Source organism: Corvus moneduloides, chromosome 2 (assembly GCF_009650955.1).
Source record: "Corvus moneduloides isolate bCorMon1 chromosome 2, bCorMon1.pri, whole genome shotgun sequence".
NCBI classification, from domain to species: Eukaryota; Metazoa; Chordata; class Aves; order Passeriformes; family Corvidae; genus Corvus; species Corvus moneduloides.
In genome coordinates, this window is record NC_045477.1 from 29,442,005 (window position 1) to 29,462,599 (window position 20,595).

At 42.8% G+C, this 20,595-nt stretch overlaps 1 protein-coding gene across 15 annotated transcripts in view; it reads left to right on the forward strand.

The window, feature by feature from the left end:
* LOC116439386 (rap1 GTPase-activating protein 1-like) overlaps window positions 1-20,595 on the forward strand; it is a 55,769-nt gene continuing 35,174 nt past the window's right edge. For 4 of the 15 annotated variants that reach the window (XM_032098837.1, XM_032098839.1, XM_032098836.1 and 1 more), the window contains exons 1-7: window positions 3,037-3,309; window positions 8,206-8,299; window positions 8,754-8,789; window positions 13,973-14,020; window positions 15,130-15,168; window positions 15,288-15,479; window positions 20,435-20,538. In XM_032098837.1, the coding sequence (XP_031954728.1) occupies window positions 3,266-3,309; window positions 8,206-8,299; window positions 8,754-8,789; window positions 13,973-14,020; window positions 15,130-15,168; window positions 15,288-15,479; window positions 20,435-20,538 (557 nt within the window). In that variant the 5' untranslated portion in view covers window positions 3,037-3,265. Of the gene's footprint in view, window positions 132-3,036; window positions 3,310-8,205; window positions 8,300-8,753; window positions 8,790-13,972; window positions 14,021-15,129; window positions 15,169-15,287; window positions 15,480-20,434; window positions 20,539-20,595 lie in introns of those variants that run through there. The other 11 variants (XR_004238140.1, XR_004238141.1, XM_032098841.1 and 8 more) reach the window with 6 other exon arrangements.

Genomic DNA, 20,595 nt, shown 5'->3' on the forward strand with positions numbered 1-20,595 from the left:
GAAAGGGAGGGAGGGAGGGAGAGGGAGGACACTGCAACCTACGTGAATAATTGATAGTGCAAGGAAAGGAGAGCAGCTGGGTTCCCTGTCTCCATCTGCTCACCAGCTGGGGATGAGAGATCCTTGCTCAGGTAGGGGATGAACAGCTTAGCTGCTTTTATTCTCATCTTGCTTGCAATGCCAATTAAAAATATTTTGCATCTAGAAGGAATGGGAGCAAAGATAGGTGGGGGAGGGTTGATCCAGATCTTCTCTGCTGCTTACGTGGCGTTGTGTAATGGATAGAGTTTGGGGCAGTTTCAGCCTCATCAGGGAAAGTGTCTGTGTGCTTTTTAAAAGACATTGTGCTATTCTGCATTGTGTAGAGAAGCAGTTGCAGAGAGAGAAAGGGAGAGTGGAGGTGGGGAGAGCGGATGTCTGTGTAGGAAATGAAACAAACTAAAGGGATAGAGGGGCATGAAACAGGGTCTGCCCAGACTCAAAGGAATCCCACCCTGATTATGTCAGTCCTGGACACAAAATGAGGAGTCCAAGTGCACTGCGGGAGGTGCTGTCTGTGCACACCCGGTGCTATATTTAGAAGCTGTGTGCACAGATCTGTGGAAACAGCTGATGTGAAAACATGTATATTTCTGTCTGTGGATGCAGCTATGAGTTTGTGTAATATTGAAATAAAACTTAAAAAATTACAGGTTTTGCCCTGAAGAGTTTACCCTTGAAGGATATACTGCTGTGTTTATGTGGTACTGCGCAGCTTCCATGGAGCTGCTGATGTTCTTACAATGACTCAATTAACAGAATTGCAGGGACCAGTTTCTGTGTTACAGCTAACACAGACTTTTCCTATGAGAGCAAGATAAAATGCTAATAAAATTAAACGCATGGAAAAAATCTGCTAACAAAATTTGGGAAAATACATAGCAAAAGGTATAGACACCAATTACTGTGATACGTATATTAACGTGCCTACAAGGATACCTGAAAGAACAAAAACTTATATGCCAGTCCCTGAAACATGCAATAACTATAAAATGCATCACGAACTATGCAAGTATGGACACGTATAGGGATTAAAATCTGAGACTGTGAGTACACTGGATTAGTCATATAAGAATGCAAGTATCAATAGGAGCTGATTCTACTTAGTAGAACTCCAGGCTTACATTAGGTGATATTTTTGCATCAGCAGGGTAAATAGTAACAGTCGTTACCTTGATTGTAAGTTGAGGAACAGAAAGGGGTCCTGTGATTTGCCTACATATGATTTATTCATATTGTTATTGCTAAAGGAGGCTAATTAGAGCAGCAATTAGGGTATTTAATAATTGTTTGCTGTTTTGCTTATGCATGTTGAGGGCTTTGTACACAACTGGAGTTAGACAGAAGGTTAGGTAAAGCTGTGAGACAGTTAAATGAAAGCTGAGCTCAGTGTGGTTTTGTATGTGAACAAAGTTGGCTCTTGTCTGTCGTGGCAAGCTGCCGAAGAATAAGAATGGCAGAAAGACCTGAGCCTCTCTGTATGCTTTGATTTCACCATGGCCAGGCTTGATAGTGCTGCTGATAATGACCCTGAGATGGGGGAGGGCAGTAGTTACTGCTGGCAGCTCTCTCTAACAGCAAAAAATAATGTCTCTTCCTCCTTCCTAGATGCAGCAGAAATGGCAAGCTTGGCTCTTTGCCTTGGTCGAGTCACATCTCAGCTCAGAGATTCAGGTGAATGAGTAAGACCTGCTTGCTCAGAGGGCAGCTGCTGTATTCAGTGCCCTGGGCCCATCTGTGAGGCATTTGGGTTGGAGTGAGGATGTATTAATTGGCCCATGCTCCAGCATCAGATCTTCTGGGGAATTAAAAGAGGTAGACAAGAGGAAATTGAGTCACCTGGACTTCATGCAAGTTACTAAAAACAGCAAGCGGGCCCTTTCTTTGTCCATTCAAAGTTGTGACCTATTTTGATTCCTTGCTCCTTACAGTCTCTTTGCCCACCCACAGACCCTTGGAGTCCTCATAATCATTTCTATGCAGGTCTTTCATGAGTACAGTTTATAGGAAGCATTATGATAAAAATGCTGCATTCATCCCTAAAACTTTGATATAACTCCTTGCTCTCTGCATTTTCATTTTCTTCCCCATCTCTATCTGCTATCTCATATTTTCTGTCTGGTCTGTCTGTATACTGTTTGCACTCTTCTTTTGCATCTTTCTAGCTTTCTGGCAAATTCTGTCTCCTGTTCTGTGTTTCCTTATGTCCCCTTCATGAGTTAGAACAAACCCGGTGCGAGGCTGACATTTGGCGTAAGGTTGTAGCTGCTGCTTTTTTAGGTCTTGATGCAAAGAGAAAACATGACATCATCCTGTGGAATGAAACTGACAAGCACAGGAAAAAATACGTGTCCAGAAGAACTCCGTGTTCTCATTTAAACACAGGTACATGCATATTCTTGCTATGACAGACCATCTTCTCGTGCTCAGTTTTTTTGTCAGGAATGATGATCTGTTGATGAGTCAATGCAAATACATGTGGTCAAGGGGTTTGTGACCCCTGAAAATTTGAGCTTCCCTAGTTTTCACGTTGGATCAGGGAGCTATTTCATAAGGGGTGCAGAGCCAAATCTCTGTGGTACTTGATGTAGGTCAGCTCCAAATGCCAAGGATTTGGATTTAGTGGGTTTAGTATCTTCCTAGCCTTCCCTTGAAGAGAATGGGGATTTCTGGAGAACTGCTTTGATGCTCACTTTCCTCACTGGACACTGAGAGCCTGGAGATATGATCTTGTTCTACAGCAGAGTTGAACAAGGGACGGCTCTGCTGTCCCTGTCTAGGCTGTGGCTGTGCTACCCTCACGGACAGCCCGGAGAGCAGCGTCCCTGGCCCGGCTGTCCCACCAGCTGCTCCTGCATGCTGTGCGCCATCCATGGGCTCCCAAAACGGGGGGCTCCAGGGGGAACCGCTCTGCCACAGCGGAGGAGGGGCAGAAGTCATCACCCCATCCCCCCTTGTCTCCCCTTCTTCCATCCCTCCTCCTCCTCCTCCTCCTCCCCTCCGTCCTCTCCAGAGCCGCTGCCCGCCGGGCCCGGTCCCGGCCGTGCGGGCCCCTTTCCTGTCTATCCGGTGAATCCCGGCCCGGGAGGAAGAGGAGGGGTGGGGGCGGGAGCCGCGGCTTCGCAGGGGGCCGGCAGGCAGCCTGTGCCCTTCTTCATGGCGAGGCCGGGGGAGAGCAGGCTCCCGAGGAGGGAACCCGGGAGCTGACTCAGCGGAGCAGTCCAGCATGTTTTCCCGGGAGCACGGCTTCCCTGCCGGAGCCAGCGGAGGGTAGGTACCGGGACCGGTGCCGGCGGCCGCGGGGCCTGGGGCCCTGCCTTTCCCGGGCAGCCCGGGGACGGGGAGGGCAGCGGCTGCCGGCGTTTGGAGCGCAGTGCTGGAGCAGCAGGAAGAGTCCTCGCGGGTTGGCTGGAAGGGCGGAGAGCCGGGGAGGGGAGAAGGCGATGGCCGTACCCAGCCAGCAGGTCCGGCTCTGGCTGTGGGCCCGGCCCTCGCTGCCTCCCTCCGTCCCTCCCGGCCCCGCTCCGGCCGGGGGAGGCGGGCCATGGGGCGGCATCGGGTGCTCCTCTCCTGGGAGGGAATGAGGGAGGCTCGGCGGGCTTTCTTCTGCCGTCGTGGGAGTGGGGCATCTCTCCGACTGGGACTTCTCAATTAAGATTAGTTTCTCTCTGGAGTTCTCCTTTCTCTTGCCCCGTAGGGCAGTACCTGGCAGGCAGGAAGAGCTGGCGGGGTTCTCCAGGCCCTCCCGGTACTCTGCCCACCTCTTTGTGGGTGCACGAAGTCCTTAGCACAGGCTGCCCACGAATGGGAGCGGCGGCCTCCACGGGAGAGAGCCAGAGAGGAGTTCGGGTGGAAGAGAGGTTCCTTACTGGAAGTCAAAGTCTGTGGGCAAAAAGTTTGTGACCAGCTGAGAGCAAAACGCCTTTCATCTGTAGTGGTTGCTTCCTTTTCCTAGCTCTGCTTCAGTAATTAATTCTCTTGAGTTCGAGGAATCTATGTGTAAGCAAATTTCAAAGCTGTACAGGTGTTCTGAGAGTAGGGCTATTCGTGTCATGTTTTCAGCTGTCTCCACCAAATACCTAACAATTGTATTTGGTAAAGCAAACGCATCTCTCTAAGGCAGGAACAAGGGAGTGAAACAACAGAAGGTGTTGCTCAAGAGAAGTGGTTGTCCAGAATTTTCATTACGAGCATTTCAGGCCTGTTCTTCTCTCACATTACCTTCAGTTCTTTGGAATTGCCTGTCCCTTCTAGTGAAGGATTTAAAAAATGTATTAGTGTCTCCCTGCAAGAAACTCTTATCAGGCTGGGACACCAATTATTATACTGATTGTTGTTCCATAGATAGCTGCAAATCATGCTGTGGTGTTTCTCCTGTTGGAAGGCTTCCAGATTAGCAAAAGTATTTACAACAGCTATACACCTGCTTCCCTGTGAACTTTCAGGAAAACACTTACCTGAGGATTTGGGGCACTTGTCTTTTAGAGTTCAACAAAACCCCGTGTGCTCTGGAATATTTATGAAAGAATGTATGAAATTCTGTCCAATTTGTGTTTTTCTTAGAGCAAATATTTGCATTGACTATGTTATTGAACTGGCTCAGCTACAGCAGATAGCAATGATTTTGGAAGCTGGGTAGAGAGATCCCGTGACTGAAATAGCAGACGATGCTGCAAGACAGGAATAGAAGGCGTGAGAAGAGTTGTAGTGGCTTAGAGATCTGCACAGGTTCTTCTTGTTCCATTTCAGAATTGAGAGTGGAATTTATCAGTGGATCAGCATTGCCTACATTTAGTTTGACTGCCTGATTGAAATTAATGCACTGGCTACTGTCAATAGTAAAATCCCAATTTAGCCTTCTGCATTTTCTAGGCCTTATGCTTCCCCTTGTTGCCGTGTCCTAAGAATAAAGCTTCAGCAAGTATACATTTGCACATAAATATTCCTCTCCCAATCTGCAGAATTTCTTTCCTTTTTCAGAAGGATGATGTTCTTCTTTTCTGTGATCAAAGAGTTTGAAGTTCCAATTTTAAAAGAAGTATGTTCCCTTTCTGTAATACAGTCTAGTGCATTTCGTTCCAGAAATTAAAAATTCCAGAAACTGAATGTGGACTTTAAAGCAATAATTATAATAGCCCCAATTTTTTGTGATATTTTATTAAAGATAATGTGAAATCTAAGGTATTCTCTAGGATTTTTAAAGGCCCGAGGCATATTCCTAATTTGGGATAATTACAGAATTGTGAACATCTCTAAATGTATGGTAAGACTGATGAATTTGGCATCTTCTGGACTCAGCTGGACAATAGAACTGTACTAGGATTCAGTGGTAAGGAACAGTTTCTGCCCAAAGTTTTCCAGTCAGTCCAAAGTGTTGAGATGAATTCATGGTGAGAGGACAGGGGCAGGACTGGCCACACTGACCTCATGTAGGAACCGCCAGATTTCCGTGATGCAGGTGTGTATTTAACTCCTCTGAATGATTCAGCATTCAACTCAGCGACATGCCAAAGAAAACACTAGCATGCAACAAGGCCCCAGGACATCCAGTTGCACAAAAGGTTCTATTGTTACACTTCTTTCTGAAAACAAGAATTTATCAAATTAAGCTCTTACCTTTTTAGGGCTCACGGAACAGAAACTTAAGAGACAGTGAAAATGTTTCATCTACTGCCTTGGACATAAATTTTGCTCATCCCAAACATTCTTCAAGTAAATGAATAAGATGATAAATAAAGCATGTATTAGTATAGTATTAATATTAATTTAAATTACATTTGCCATCAAACTATTTAAATATTTATTTTAGGTTTTCAAGACTAACTCCTACATCTTCCCTCCCAGGTATTTTATGGCATTAATTTCTAGGTGCATTACACAGATCTCTCTCATTCGAATTTCAGGAGAAAACTGTGGGATGGAAGCATTGTGTTACTTTGTGTGGAGGAGCCTATATGCAAGTTACATGATGCCATTGGGCCACTAGAATGAACTGTGAATTGTCAGAGAACTGGTGAGCGTTATGATTCTAAGAGCTTGTGATAGAGTAGTTTCAAGATTACAGAAATATGTTGTACCTCCGTACAAGAGGGAGTGTAGCCACTGCTTTCAAAGCAAGGGTCTGCATGACCAGTCTCAGCATGGAAGCAGTAGCAGTCGTGCATCTGATAGCCTCAGGACAGCAATTCTTGATTGCGTTATAGGATTATTATATGTATTGTGTGATGGTTGTATGGCCAGTGATGAATGGTGTCTCTCGAGCTCTGTCTTGGGACTGGTGATCTTTAGTATCTCTTATCAATGGCATAGACAGTGGGACTGAGTGCACCCTCAGCAAGTCTGCAGATGACACAGAGCTGAGGGGTGTGGTTGACACAACAGAAGAAGGGACCATCCAGAGGGACCTGGACAAGCTTGACGAGTGGTCCTGTGAGAATCTCGTGAAGTTCAACAAGTCCAAGTGCAGTGTGCTGCACCTGGTTCAGAGCAATCCCAGACGTGGGCACAGAGTGGGAGATTAACTCATTGAGAGCAGCCCTGTGGAGAAGGACTTGGGGGTTCTGGTAGAGGAAAAGCTAGACCTGAGCCTGCAGAGTGTGCTTACAGCCCAGAAAGCCAAACATATCCTGGGCTGCATCAGGAGAGGAGTGGCCAGCAGGTTGAGAGAGGTGATTTTCCCTCTCTACTCTGCTATTGTGAGACCCCACGTGGAATACTTCACCCAGCTCTGGGATCCCCAGCACAAGAGAGATGTGGACCTGTTAGAGTAGGTCTAGAGGAGGCCACAAGTATGATCTGAGGGCTGGAGCTCCTCTCCTACAAATACAGGCTGAGAGAGCTGGGGTTGTTCAGCATGGAGAAAAGAAGGACCAGGGCAGACCTTCCTTCTAGTACTTAAGAAGGGCTTATTAAAAAGGAAGAGCGACTTTTTCCCGGGCAGGTAGTGACAGGACAAGGGGGAACAGTTTTAAACTAAAAGAAAAGAGATTTATATTACATGTTAGGAAGAAATTCTTTACTCAGAGGATAGCGACGCGTTGGAACAAGTTGCCCAGAGAAGCTGTGGATGGCCCATCTCTGGAAGTGTTCAAGACCAGGTTGGATGGGGCCCTGAGCGATCTGATGTAGTAGGTGACATCTGGCAGAGGGGTTGGAACTGGATGATCTTTAAGGTTGCTTCCAACCCAAACCCTTCTGTGATTCTATGACCACATAAAAATCACATTCATGATTGCATTACAAAGTAAATGAGTCCTGTCTCTTGTAAACCTGTGCTTAGTTCCCAGCCTCACCTATGTGGCCTTCACCATGGCTTAACCTCAGTTTGTGACTGCTAGTAAAAACTGTGAGTGGCATGGAATGTTTATTAAGTAACAGCAGGAGAGGTGCAGCTGGCAGTGAGACTGTCTGTAGTGCCGTGGGCAATGCTATATATGTCTTCTAAACTACAGCATATTGTTTGTATGGCTTTTTATTTTCTCTTCTTTGAATGTACGCACTTCTCTGTTTGTACACACTGCTGCTCCAGCAGGGACCATAGTACTAACATATTTTCCATAGCAGATGTGCAAACAAAAGCTCACCTAATCTCCATGCTGGCTGTACCAGCAGTGGTAACACAGAACTGTGCCTGCCTCTCTGTAGGGTGTTACCAGTTCTGTTCTAGTGCCATCTCTGTTATGCTCCTGTCTTTGAGACTAATACCCAGGCTGTGGCAGCTGGGGCTGTCCTTTAGGAGTTGATTTCAGTGGTGGTTCAGAACTACTTTCATCCTTTTTGATATGGTTCTGTTGTGAGATCTGATTACAAAGCTTCTCATGAGACGTCTTTATTGTGCTCCAAATCCATGATGGAAGAGGAACTTGGCAGAGAAAGATCATTCAGCACTTACATGACAGTTGTGAGGAAAATATTGTATGTGAGCAGAGACAGAGCAGTCAGAAGCCAGAAAATTTTTGCTGCTACATCCAGGATGTTTGCAAGTTCAGCCGCCTCTGGGATTCTCACAGGGAATGACAGCTTCCTTACAGGCAAGAAATGGCCTGGGGAGAGGAATGGTAAGCAGAAGGCAAAGGAGACACTGCAGGCAAGCACTGACATATTGAATTCTCTTAAGAGTTAACTTTTTCTTTCTTTTTTTTCCTTTTCTGCCTCTGTCTCTTGCAGGAGGTCTGAGGAGGCAGTGCAGGGTTTCAGTGATGTTATAGACTCTCCCACTGAAGGCTTTCCATGTGTCCTCACTCCTGCTGTCCCCAACAAGGTAAAAGCAGACCATGTTTGGCCCAGGGTTGGTGTGTGCTTTGAGCAGAAGTTGCGTGTGCTGAAGAAATGACTGAAATCAAGCTCGTGTGCATGCATGTCTTACAGCTATAGTTGCCTCCTTCTGTGAGAATCCTAAACTTGCTAATTTGATCAGTTCTTATGCCATACTGTGTCAAGTCAATCTGACCTATTGAAATAGAGAAATTCCTGATACCTAACTGACCGGGCTTCAGGTCAAGCTTTTGCAACACAAACTGAAGACAATTTGGCCACTTGTTCTGTCCATGCTGCCAATTACGGAAGAACAATTCCATCATGTCTTCAGCAAACAAGTAGTTCCTTTGTTATGTGGAAGGAACTGTTGGCTTCTTCAGTATCTGAGTCACCAGAAGATAATGTTAGCTTCTGCAAATGTCAAATTACTTTTCCCTGTTGTCTTTCCCTTTTCACAGACTGCGGACTTGTTTGAGATGATTGAAAAAATGCAGGTAAGGAGAAGTAATTCTGTCAAACTTTGGGATCTCTTAATTTTTTGTAGCAAACAAATAATCAGCTACTATTTGTCTTTTCACTTCACTCAGAATACCCGTTGATGCGGGCTTGCAGAATTTTTAGGTCTTCTAGGCTCAATCTCTTACTCTTCAATGGGATTTCAAAAGCATTTTTCTGTGTTCATTTTTCCAGTCAGCATGATGGAAGCAATAGACACAGGTTATTATAATTCTGTCTGTTCTTTGCAGAAGTGTGATTCTGAGAGAAAATCAAAGTCGCAATAAGGTATCTCTGGCATCTTCTTCAGGAAACTCTGTTCTGCTGGGTAGCAGGTATAATGGGATGTTAACCTAACTGCATTTAGCAAGGTCAGACAGTTTAATAAATAACTACTATAGGTCCTGTCTTTAACTTGTGCAAGAAAGAAGGACTCTGGCTTAATTCTTACACAGAAATACATGCATTTAGCTGCATATTTAATGTTATAAACTTAAAATAGGGCCGAGTTGGTTTTTTCCACTTTTCTGTATCAGATAAAGAAATAGTAATATAATAATAGGTTTGTTATATACGTTAAATATCCAACAATAAAGTCTTCAAATTTTTCAGATTATGTGTTCTCAGAGCATCCTTGCCAGGTTACCAATAGTTTCCCTGAGTGGTGCACCTTCTTTAAAGTGCTGTGCTTAACCTTGACCTAACATAACACATAGCGTGGCACATAACTCCTGCCTTTTATTATGTGCAGAAATTAAACTTACCAAAACCATTTAACTTCTTTTCTGGAATTTGGGTAATCAGATTATGCATATGAGGAAAATGCCAGACTTTAGTGAGACTATAAAGGTGAGGAGGTAGAAGGTAGCAGCAAAATGCTGAGTATAGAGTTAAGAGGCTGAAGTCCCATTTGGCAGACTGGGCAAGGAGGAGTGTGAGAGGGAGGGGCTGAAGGTGTATCTGCCATGTATTCATGTGTAGACAGACACAGACCTTGCAACCAATTTACTGACATCCAGACTATGTTTGGGATGTATTCTTGCTGCTTTAGAGTAGCAAGCTCTGTAAGTGTGCCTGGCTCATTTAACTCTGTGCAGGAAAGTAAGCTTGAGCATGTAGATCTGCTTCAGTTCAAGCACATATTGAAAGGTTATGACGGTCCTTCCCAGGCCTTTTGAAATATGGATAAGAGAGAGTCACTACCGTGTGTCCCACAGTGGAAGACTGTTGCTTAAGATTGTCAGTGTTTCTCAGCTCCCAGTTTACCATATGGAAAATCTGACTGGATTTGCACCTCTTTAGTTAGAGAGATAACAGGGAGGTGATGAGAATTTCCAAGGCATGCAGACTGCCTAATTTTGCATCTATGATGTTTTCTTAGCTGTCCATTGTTAAGCCTTTATAGCATTTGTTTTTTTCTAGTTAAGCTTGTTTTGTCACCTGACTTGCACTAGGAGAATCAGTAACTGCTGTCTAACAGACTTTTTGAAAGTTAAATGTTTTCCAAAAGAAAAAATTATCCTAATATTTCTTCCTAATATTTTTATTATCTTTTTCAAGATTTTTACTAGTTATTTTTTCTCTTTTGTTTGTTTTTGCTTTCCCTTTCCTTCCATATGACTGTGACTATCCTTTAGATTTGTTGAACCATTCTTGCAAACGAAATATGGGATTTTCATAAGCAATCAAAGTGAGTAAAAGCCAAAGCAGGAGACTTGAACATTTCTCCTATAAAATAATAACAAAAAAGCCTCAGGATAGAATTGATTTTTGAGTACTTTAACAATTGGATTGGAGTATAATTGTTCAACTGAAAACTAGGATAGCCATTTCACATTTTGTGTGATGAATTAACAGGTAATTTAATTTTTGCACTGAAACCAACCCCGAGATCTGGGAAAGAAGTTTGCCTTTTTTTTTTTCTTTCTCTTTTTTCCTTCTCTTCAATTTTATTATACATTTCTTGGAAATGAATGAGCTACTGGTCACTTTGTTCTGTGCTTACAGACATAGTGCAGTCACAACAAATACTCTGTTAAGGACACTTAGTAATGTGTTGTTCCTGGATTGCTTTGCAGTGCAGGCAATTGGAAAACAAGGAAATTTTATTTCATCCAATAAGCTCAGATATTTCAGATCTTCGTATGTTTGCATAGCCAGTGCCTCTTCATTTGACTGCTTTTGTTCACTACCTCTGTTCTGCATTCTTATGGTTTCTTCATATTCTTTAGTCTTGTTTTCTCACAACTACTTTCATTGTTCTTTTTCCTGTATCCCCTTTTGTATCCAAGTTGCCTATTTTGAACTAGGCTCCCTCAAGGCACTGCTCTTTCCCCATAAAATATGTGCATTATCATGTATTGTTACGCCACGTTGGACCCTGACTCTGGGTCTGGACACTTTTTTCTCTGTCATTCATTCTTCCATCCTGCTCAGGCCAGGTGTTTCCCCTGTACAAGACCTTGGGAATATGAGATTCCCAGACTGGTGCTGTCTCCAGTAAGCTACCCAGGGAAACAGTGAGGGAAAGCCTTTCCTTAAAGGCAGTGCTGCAAGCCAAACCAAATCCAACCAGAAGGATGTCTCAAGGAGTGGCTGAGACTGCTGCAGTTTATTCCTCTCCGTTTTGAGGAATGACAGTGTTCATCAAGCAGTTGTTCTCCCCATGCTTTGACTCTTGCAACAACTTGTGCTGTAAGTTTCCTGTGGTCCTGGTTAGCCTTTAAAATAAAGCTTTGGACTGTACAGCCCAGGGCTGCATTATTCTTACCTTAAGCTTCACTCCAGAGGAGAGGTTGGTAGATTTGAACTTATATCTTCTGCTTCCAGGCTACCAGGAGCTTCCTTAACAGTGCAGAGTCATGGAATGTGCTGGTACATTCCTGTACTCTCTATAGAGGCTCTGATACAGAGCTCCTTTACAGCAGCCCATAAAGTTTTCCCTCAGGCCTTGCTGAGATACTGGTCTCCTACCAGGACCTCCTTTGAAACTGGAAAGTTCTTGCCATTATCAGATCTGCCAAAAATGCCAAGGAAGGAGAGAGAAATATTAGAAAATTGCAATTTCCCAATCTCCATTTTCAAGTGCAGAAAGCTCATTGTGCACAGCCAGTGTGTCCCTGTACTTCCCACAGTTTGTTGCTGCTTTGTACCTATGTGTCCCTCCTGTCTCAGTCCTGTTTTGACAGTGCACAGGACTTTCTGTCTGTTTTCCACATCCCTGTTTCAGAACCTGGTCTTCCTTGTGAACCTCAACTCAGAAGGTTGACAACTGAAACTCGAGACCACATCAACAAAACACTCTTTAGCACGTACATTCCATGCACTCGACTTTTTCCACTTTCACAACTTCCCTAAATGCAAAATGGTTACTACCTCTGCAAAATATAAAGATCTCTTGTCACCCTGTTTTCCATCTTAATTTCACAACTCACCACGTCCTAATAGTTGGTTGTTCATTTTGTCAGTGCTGTGTACTGACATCACAATTCAAAACATACATTCTAAAGTTTTGCTATGAAGAGTATTTCCAGCCTGGTATTTGTTTAGTCTCCACTGCTGAAAACACAAAAGAAAAACAATTTTTCTGGGGAGGGAGTGTAACTGTCTCAAAGCTCAGCTTTTGTGGTTTGATCTTGTGACACCCTGTAGATAACATGTGAAGCCTCTTTCTCCTATTATAGCTAAGGAAAATAATTTGGTTTTTTGTTATCTGCTCATTGTTCCTTCCTTGCTTTACTGTGTTTCTATATTTAACCAATTGAAATTTGTTGTTACTGCTATTTTTTGTGATTGAACTCAACCTCAGACTTCTGAAGAATAACCTCATGCATCCACAACTAGTCTCCCTTACCCTGGAGTTTAGCCATACTGGTTTAATTCTGATGTTTTTAAGAGTTTTTTAAAGGTGTTAAGCATTTGTTGTGTACTCAAGGTCTTGCTCTTCATGATTTCATGAAAGTTTAGGTTTTCTTATGGCTTCTTCTTAGGTTTTTTTAATAAACTTTCTCATTTTCCTAAAACCTTGTTTTTATGTGAAGTAGATGTTGGGTTTCTTTCTTTTTCTTTGTTGCTCCTGCAAAGAGCATCCTGGTTATTATGAACCCTCAATAGTAAGGTTGCTTTTGCTCAGTGTTAGTGGTGCTATGCTAGCAGTTTTTGCATCCTGTACAGCTGGAACATTGTCCAAAAGTTTTATTCCTGAGCCTCCTAGGTCTCCACTGTAGAGCTCCTCTGAGATTTACCTATTTTTACCAGAATCTAGTTGACAAGCTAGTTCCACTGTAGAATATGTGCACAGGCATGGCTGTTATCAATCCAATCCTGCTTATTTTCACAACAAAGTCAAGAGCTGCTTATCCTGTCTGGAATCCCTGGTTAGCCACTCCATTAAGCAGTCACTGATGGTACATAGAAATGTAGTCTCAGCATCATGTTCCAGTATGAGAGTTCCAAGATTTAGGTGACAGTAGTTGAATACTCATGTACTGTGTGTAAGAGGAACCTACATTTTAAATCCTGGTCCTCACCTTCCTACCTGATGATGCAAATTCTGCTTCTTACTCTTCTGTCTGTGAGGCTCACTTGGACTATGGCCTGTTGACCCTCATATATTTTGGTCTGGGCCTCTGCTCAGTCTATGTTGGGGCTCTCTTCACTAAAATTGTCCTATTCTTGTGTGATTCCGCTGCAGAGGTGTGGTGGAAGTGAGCTACTTTGCCATGGTGAGAAGGCAGAGGATGGAATAGCCTTAAGAAGGAAAATCAAGTCTGGATGCCAACTCCTGATTCAGGAAGAAACTAGGGCAGCCTTTTGCCCTGTTGTACCAACCCACCTCGTAGTCATTCAATTTTTTTTTTTTCCCCCCTTGGGATAGGAAGGAAGGTAGCTAGAAGAGATTAGAGAATCAGTTTGGGAGATTGTTTTTAATATCTGCCAGTTGTCTGCTTTTTAAGAGGTGTAAGCTTGGGGGTAGCTTTTCAGTTTTAATGCCAGATTAGGGGACTGGCCAAGTTCTAGCTTCACTTTTCATTTTTATACCGATCTTCCAACTTCACTTAAAATGGAAGATTTTATAGAGGGACAAAATATGTGTATTGAGGATATGAAGAAGGACACAGAGGGTAAGTGAAACAAACTTGCTAAAATACAGGATTCACTGTCTGTGACTTTATGTTTCCAGGGGAGTCGTCTGGATGAACAAAGGTGTTCCCTTCCAGCTCCTCTCAAGGTCAGGCCAAGTCGTTATTGCCTCTTAAATTGCTGAGAATGGCAGATAATTACTGACCTGGCTTGCAGTATATTTCATACTGGAATGAACAGGGAGTCTACAAACATCCCAAGAACACTTCTACACTTGCCGTTTTTATTTTCTTTTTTTTTCCTAGTTGCAGCACAGGAGGGTGAAACTATGTGGATGAAGTAGAATTAACACTTCCCTTTTTCTAATTTAAGTGGTTCCAGTAAGAGTTTATTATTATTAAAAGTGTTAGTTTTGATTAAGTAGTTTCTTAAATTTATTCAATTTAAGAGCTGTAATAATATTTATAAAAACACATAGTACTTATTTCAGTAGTCCGCTGGATGACTCATAGAGATGCTACTAGAAAGTTGACCTGTTTTGCCCAATATTAAGGCAATAAGGACAGATTCCCATCTTAAATCCTCAATGCTTCCTCTCCATTTCTTCAGTCTCAGCTCAGGCCCACTAACCTTAAAATCAAACTTGACTTTGATCTTGGGATGACGTATAAAAAAGTCACAGAGAGAACTGACATAGCTTTATTCTGACAGAGATAGTCAGTGCTCTTTGTGGTGATGGAGGGAGCATCCAACTGGCAGAAATTGGCTCAGATACTGCTTCTGTTCTCTGAGTCACACCTCAGCATTGCTCGGATGCATACCACAGATCAGCCATGGAGATGACACAGCCTCAATCTCACTGTAAATAACAGCACTTTTTCTACCATTCCTACTGTCATCCCTGTCTGCAGGACAGCAGCTGTCTAACACTGTGTGGAAGGCAAGGAGAGAGGTTGTCACTCCTAACCACATCCAATTTGTCTATGGTTTGCCTGCTTCCTTCTTTTGCATGCCTATATTCTCTGTAGTTTCAAGGAAGAGGGTGGGTAAAATCTGACTCCTAAATTTATTGTTCTCAAAGTTTTATATGATAATGCTGAGACCTTGGAAATGTAGTCTGACCTTAAGTCCTGAAGTAAAACTCTAAGGTTGACCTAGGGCAGAATGGAAGCTGGGGGCACAGCTTGCACAATCATGAGAGCATAATACTTTAAAAGATGTCACATGTTTTTTGCTAATGGCCTGTTCTGATTTCAGACAGAAGAGGAGTATATTCCTTACCCCAGCATCCATGAGGTAGGTTAGTACTGCTCTCTTCTCTCTCTGTCCTTTGACTTCATTGGTTTTTCAGCTTATTGGCTTTCCAGCTTACAGACTTGTCAGTTTTAATGTTTGTTCTCTGTCCTTCTGAATAGGTATTACAGAAAGGGTGGCCATATCCTCTCATTATCCTTCCCCAGTTTGGGGGCTACTGGATTGAAGGGACCAGCCACAACCTCTCCAGCTTGAGTCCAGCTCTGTCTGAGGTACCCTTTTCCTGGAGTGGTAAAGTGAAACTGGAAAGTGACCCTACAGCCAAGCTGTACCGCAAACATTTTCTGGGAAAGGTAAGGGTGACCTTCAGAGCCTTCTTTGCCCACCCAGCCACAAGGCTGAAATGTTTCTCAGACTTTTTCTGGTGGACTTAAAAATGTCTGCACTGCTGCTACATTTCAGTTCCTTATGATGCCTTGAACTGATGTAAATGAGGTGCACGCTACAATATGATCTGTGGTGTTTTAAATTGGTCATGTCCCATTGTGAAATGTGCATCATCCTGTGCATTAATAGAAAGATTTGCACAGGAAATGCTTTTATTTAGTTAAGAAGGTCTTTTGAGGCTCCTATACAGATACCAACCTTGGGGTAACAAGTGGAAAAAAGTGTAATAGTATTGGAAATGGCGTTGTTTTTAGAGGGGACTTCAGCACTGACAGTGCAAGCTCCTCACTAGGAAGCAGAACAGTCCATTTCCCTCCGTGTATCTTCATTACGGAATGTATATGATGAAACTGGACCATGTGTTTTATAGCTGTTGATTTAAGTAAGTTTGGTGCTAAATGTTCCATGACTTTAAAAATTCCAATTTGACACATAGGGAAACAGAGCTAGACTTCATAAAGTGAATGTTAAGTGGCCAGCCATTAAGGTCCATCTGGGCAGGCCTGTTTAGGGATTCGGTTGATGACCAGATTGAATCTCAGGATGATATTAGCCATAAAGAACAAGTGAGAAGAACCCATGATCTTTTCTGAGATTTGGTTCATGGCATAAGGAGGTAAGAAAGCCTGACAAGGATGCTCACGCTGCATCTTATTCGGTGATCTCCCTCAGTGACTGCTCAGTAAGTTCAAAACCAGGAATAGGTGGTGCTTTGCACAGTGCTGGAGACCTGTTCTACAGTATTTGGGCTTTTGTCAGAGTGATCTTCTGTAGCAGATCTTGTTCCGCAGCAGTGGAAAATGATATTAATATGATCTATAAATAATTAGGGGAAAAAAAGAAGCCTTCCTGGAGGTTTCCCCTCAAGACTGACAGATCTGCTGTGTAATTTGTTCATGGACATTTATCCTGTAACCTTCTGGAAGCTTTCAGTATGCCACCTGTAATTATTTTTCTGTCATGGTAAATTTAGGGTTGTACTTGAAGGCTTCCAGAGCCAGATAGGATGATAGCCAAATTTGGATATGATTTTTTCAGTCTGATTGTGGGATTCACTGCTGACCTGGTATCACAAAACAGTTGAGGTTGGGTGGGACCTCTGGGGCTCATCTTGTCCATAGTCCTGCTCAAGGAAGGTCATATCATCACTGTTCCTTCTGAGTTAGATCCAGGACTTCCTCTGTCATCGGGCTTCACATTTGCGAAGTGCCCAACCATCGGTGCCTCAGTACTACAGAAAAACTCTTTCTATGTTCTTCCTTTTCTGGTGTCCAGTGTTTTATTCTTTGCCTTAACTGACATGAATGTTGTGTCCATATTCAATTAAACATGCAAGTTTTTGAGCAAGCTACTGTCAGAAAAGAACAAGGTGAACAGGACTCTTGTCACAAAAAACTCTACCCATGATGAGAAAACCTTGCCCATGGTTTAAAAGCTTAGTTAAGGTGAGAGCTCAGTGCTTTTCCACTAGAAGAGTATTTCTTCAGTGCAGAGAGTTAGTGATAGCAGTGATTTTGATGCTGTGTTGGGTCCTTTTTTTGCTGATAACATGGGAAGATTATTTCAGCAATGTCAGGAAAGGTCTCATGCTTTGAATAATGGCAAACAGTTCTTAGCTGAAGAAGAGTCTGAAAGCATCATGTGGTGGGGGAGGCATAGACAATGGTTTAGGGAATATCCTTTAAGCAAGATGGGAGATCAAAGTATTGTGTGGTACTACAGACTTAATATGCATGTCTCTGTTGTGGGTGTGCATGTGTAGATCGCTCAGACTTGGACAATTCTGTGATACTTTTTGCAGAACATCTTACAGCAGACCCTGTAAAACAAGCACCAAAAAAAGTGCTGGAACATTCAAGCCATAGCTCAGTTCCTTTTCTTTACCTCATGTATTTTATATGATGATTACACAGTAATTACACAGTAATTTAGCCTTTAAGGAAGAAGGCTATAAAACCTTATGTCTTATACTGTGAAAATTATTCAATGTCTATGTTGTTTTTGAAGGCTGCAATGAAGAGAAGTAGCCTGAAGCCGTGAAGGATTTAGTAAAGGTACACCGTGGAACTGCCAGTCAAATAAACTTAGGGTGCAGTTTCACAAGCACTTGCAGCTCTCAGTGCTGATGAGAGAAGCTTTCTGCTATGCATTCATATGTAATCATGTATTTCTCCTTTATGCTGTCCTCTCTTTGTGCTGGTTAAAGCTGCTGCAGATGGCAGATGTCTTACTGGCTTCAAAACTTCTTGGGCAAACTGTCAGCATTCCTTGCGTGTTCTGTTAGTCTTTTCCCTTGGCCCATGGAAGATACTTAATTGTTTTAACAGAGATCTATTTGAAATCTAGATCTGGCTTTCAGACTATATTAAATGTTACAGAAACTGCTTCTGGGGCTGAACAAATTTGTACTTAATACATAGGTCATCTCAGCTCCAGGGTATCTTGTCATCACTGACTTGCAATGTTCAGTATCAACTGTAAAGCCTTTTGATGGTTCCTCTCTAACTCCAGGACAGGTAACAATAAAGGCTGCTGTCCACTGAAGGAATCTGAGTCTGACTTCTGTTGCCTGTGTGTTTTTACAGAGAAAGAAAGTCATAAGGAGTACATTATAGGTTTATTCATCCATACAATTGCTCAGATCTCAGTTTAAACCCCAGGCTTACATTCAGGATCAAGCTACATAGCCAGAGTGGCTTTGACAAAAATTCAGTTATTTTAAGACTTCCACTAATTCTGGTGCCCATTCCACAGTGAGGATTGCACCCATTTGTGCAGCTCTGCCTGGCTATGTCAGCTGCAGTGCTGATAGCCCAGTCTCCAAAGCAACGGAGATCCCTCTCTATCAAATCTGCTGGGGTCTGGCTTAGAAATCTCATCAAAAGGCATCTTGATTTCTGGTCTTTGCAACTCAGTGTTACTTTTAGCTGCAGCTAACCTCAGGCTTTGGTTCCTCTTCTTTTGCTTTGCCCTCTAGTTCTGGTTTTTTGTTGGCATTGTGCCATCTTTTTCCTTTACAGCCTGTCTTGGGCATCCAGCCTGGCATTTGACTTCTTTGGTTTATGAATTTTGATTCTAGACTTCAACTCACTGTGGGACATGGTCTTGCTTTGTTCCTTGAATCTGTCTCTATTCCTCAGCTGCTCTGTCTTTCTGCCCTTGGTTACTGCACCTGATTCTCGTTCACATCCCAAAAATCTGTTAGTATCCTGAAAGTCATGGTCAGGAGAAATAAACTGTCCTTTGTGGCTTCCTTTGATTTCAGCTTTTCCTCCCATGTACTATTATTGACCAGTGTGACAGATCACACTGGACTTCTGTGATTTGAACACTGCAGCTAGAGGCCATATTATTCTGTGTGCATCTTGGCTGCTCTTAGACCTTACCTTTTCCAGACTGTCTCGTTTGATCAGCCATGGAACCTCTTGTCCATAAGTCAGTAACAGGGCAGTTCTGGTGTTGGTTTTTTTCTGTCTCAAAGAGGAGGCGAGGACAATGGCATCTTTAATACTTAAAAAAGTTAGATAGCAACATCTTCACATTTTGGTTTAGGATAGTGACTATAGTCTTACTTATTCCTATTTTTTGTTTCAAGGAGAGGATTGGTTTATGTCTGTTAACTTCAAGTTGGCTGTGTCCTCATAGATATCAGAGTATTTCACTAGATGTGTCTTTATTTCTGACAGTGAGTCAGAACTATGACTAATACAAAAAATTTAGACAGCAAAAGACAATCTTACCAGTGTGTTGAGAGAGGTTGTGATCTATCAGAGCCAGAGCAGACCTTCTAGGCATATACATATATATGTATATTCTATATATTCTAGGCAAAAGACTGAGGAAGGAGCTGACATTTTTTACCAAATTACACTTTGGTCCCAGTGAGTTCTTCACTAATTTATTGTGCCTGGAGTATTCCTTTCACAGAACATACTCCAAATCGTGCAAGTTTTGACTGTACAACTGAATACAACTTACTGTCCCACTTCTGTGTCATGCATGAGGATGCTTTTCCGTTAGGATGGTGGGAGCGATCAAGGCATTTCTGCACGATTTCACCTAAATAGTATTTTTGTTGTGCTGGAGGTTTCCATTCATATCCTGTGTCAAAAGGCTTTAGCCTTTTGAGGTTAGAGATGATATAGCAATATATATGATATAGCAATATACAAAATACACTGGAACATGGCTGTATACCCAGGAGAAATGTATGGCCACAGCCACTTATGTATAGAGACTGTGAAAATGTTTGCAGTATGTTTCATTGTTTGACTGAGTGACAGTGTTCCAGGCACACTCCGCTAAAGCTCGGGCAGTGTTAGTGGCACTGTGGAGAACAGTCTTCATCTGCAAAACCTCTTTGCTTACTGACTGTATCCTTCCTGAGATGTGAGCACTCTTGGAGGTCAACCATATACCATATTGATCCTGCAATCATTACTCTTTAGACAGAAAATTCCCACAGCCACATCCAGCTGAATGTGTGGGAGACACTGCTTAGTCATGCAGAATCTGAATGGATACAGGGAAAGTCCACAAAAGATACGATTTTATTTACAAGAAACTCAGTTTCTTCAAAATGTGTTACTGAATGTTCTAATACTCTTCCTTCTCAGAAGCTCTTCTGATGTTGGACAGGTGGGGAGGAACTGAACTGACTGGATGCACTTTGACTGATATGCTCATGCACTGATGGTCAAGTGGTCTGGAAGACAACATATGCACATTTTGAAGCATGCTATTGCTAATTAAATTAAAAATTAACTAATCTTGAGTGACGGGTTGTACGCAAAAAAAATAACCTGGTGAACTTCTCCAGGAAGTGTGTTGGGAATAATACATTTTGGTTTCCTGTTTGCAGGAGCACCAGAACTTTTACTCCAGTGACATGTCCTTGGGGTACCTAGTACTTTCTGTGAAGTATGAACAGATCGAGAAGCAGGAAAATCTACGCCTGTTGCTGAGGTAACAGTGCCTGTTATTGACGTGCACATAACTTGCGCTTCCTCTGCATAGATGTGG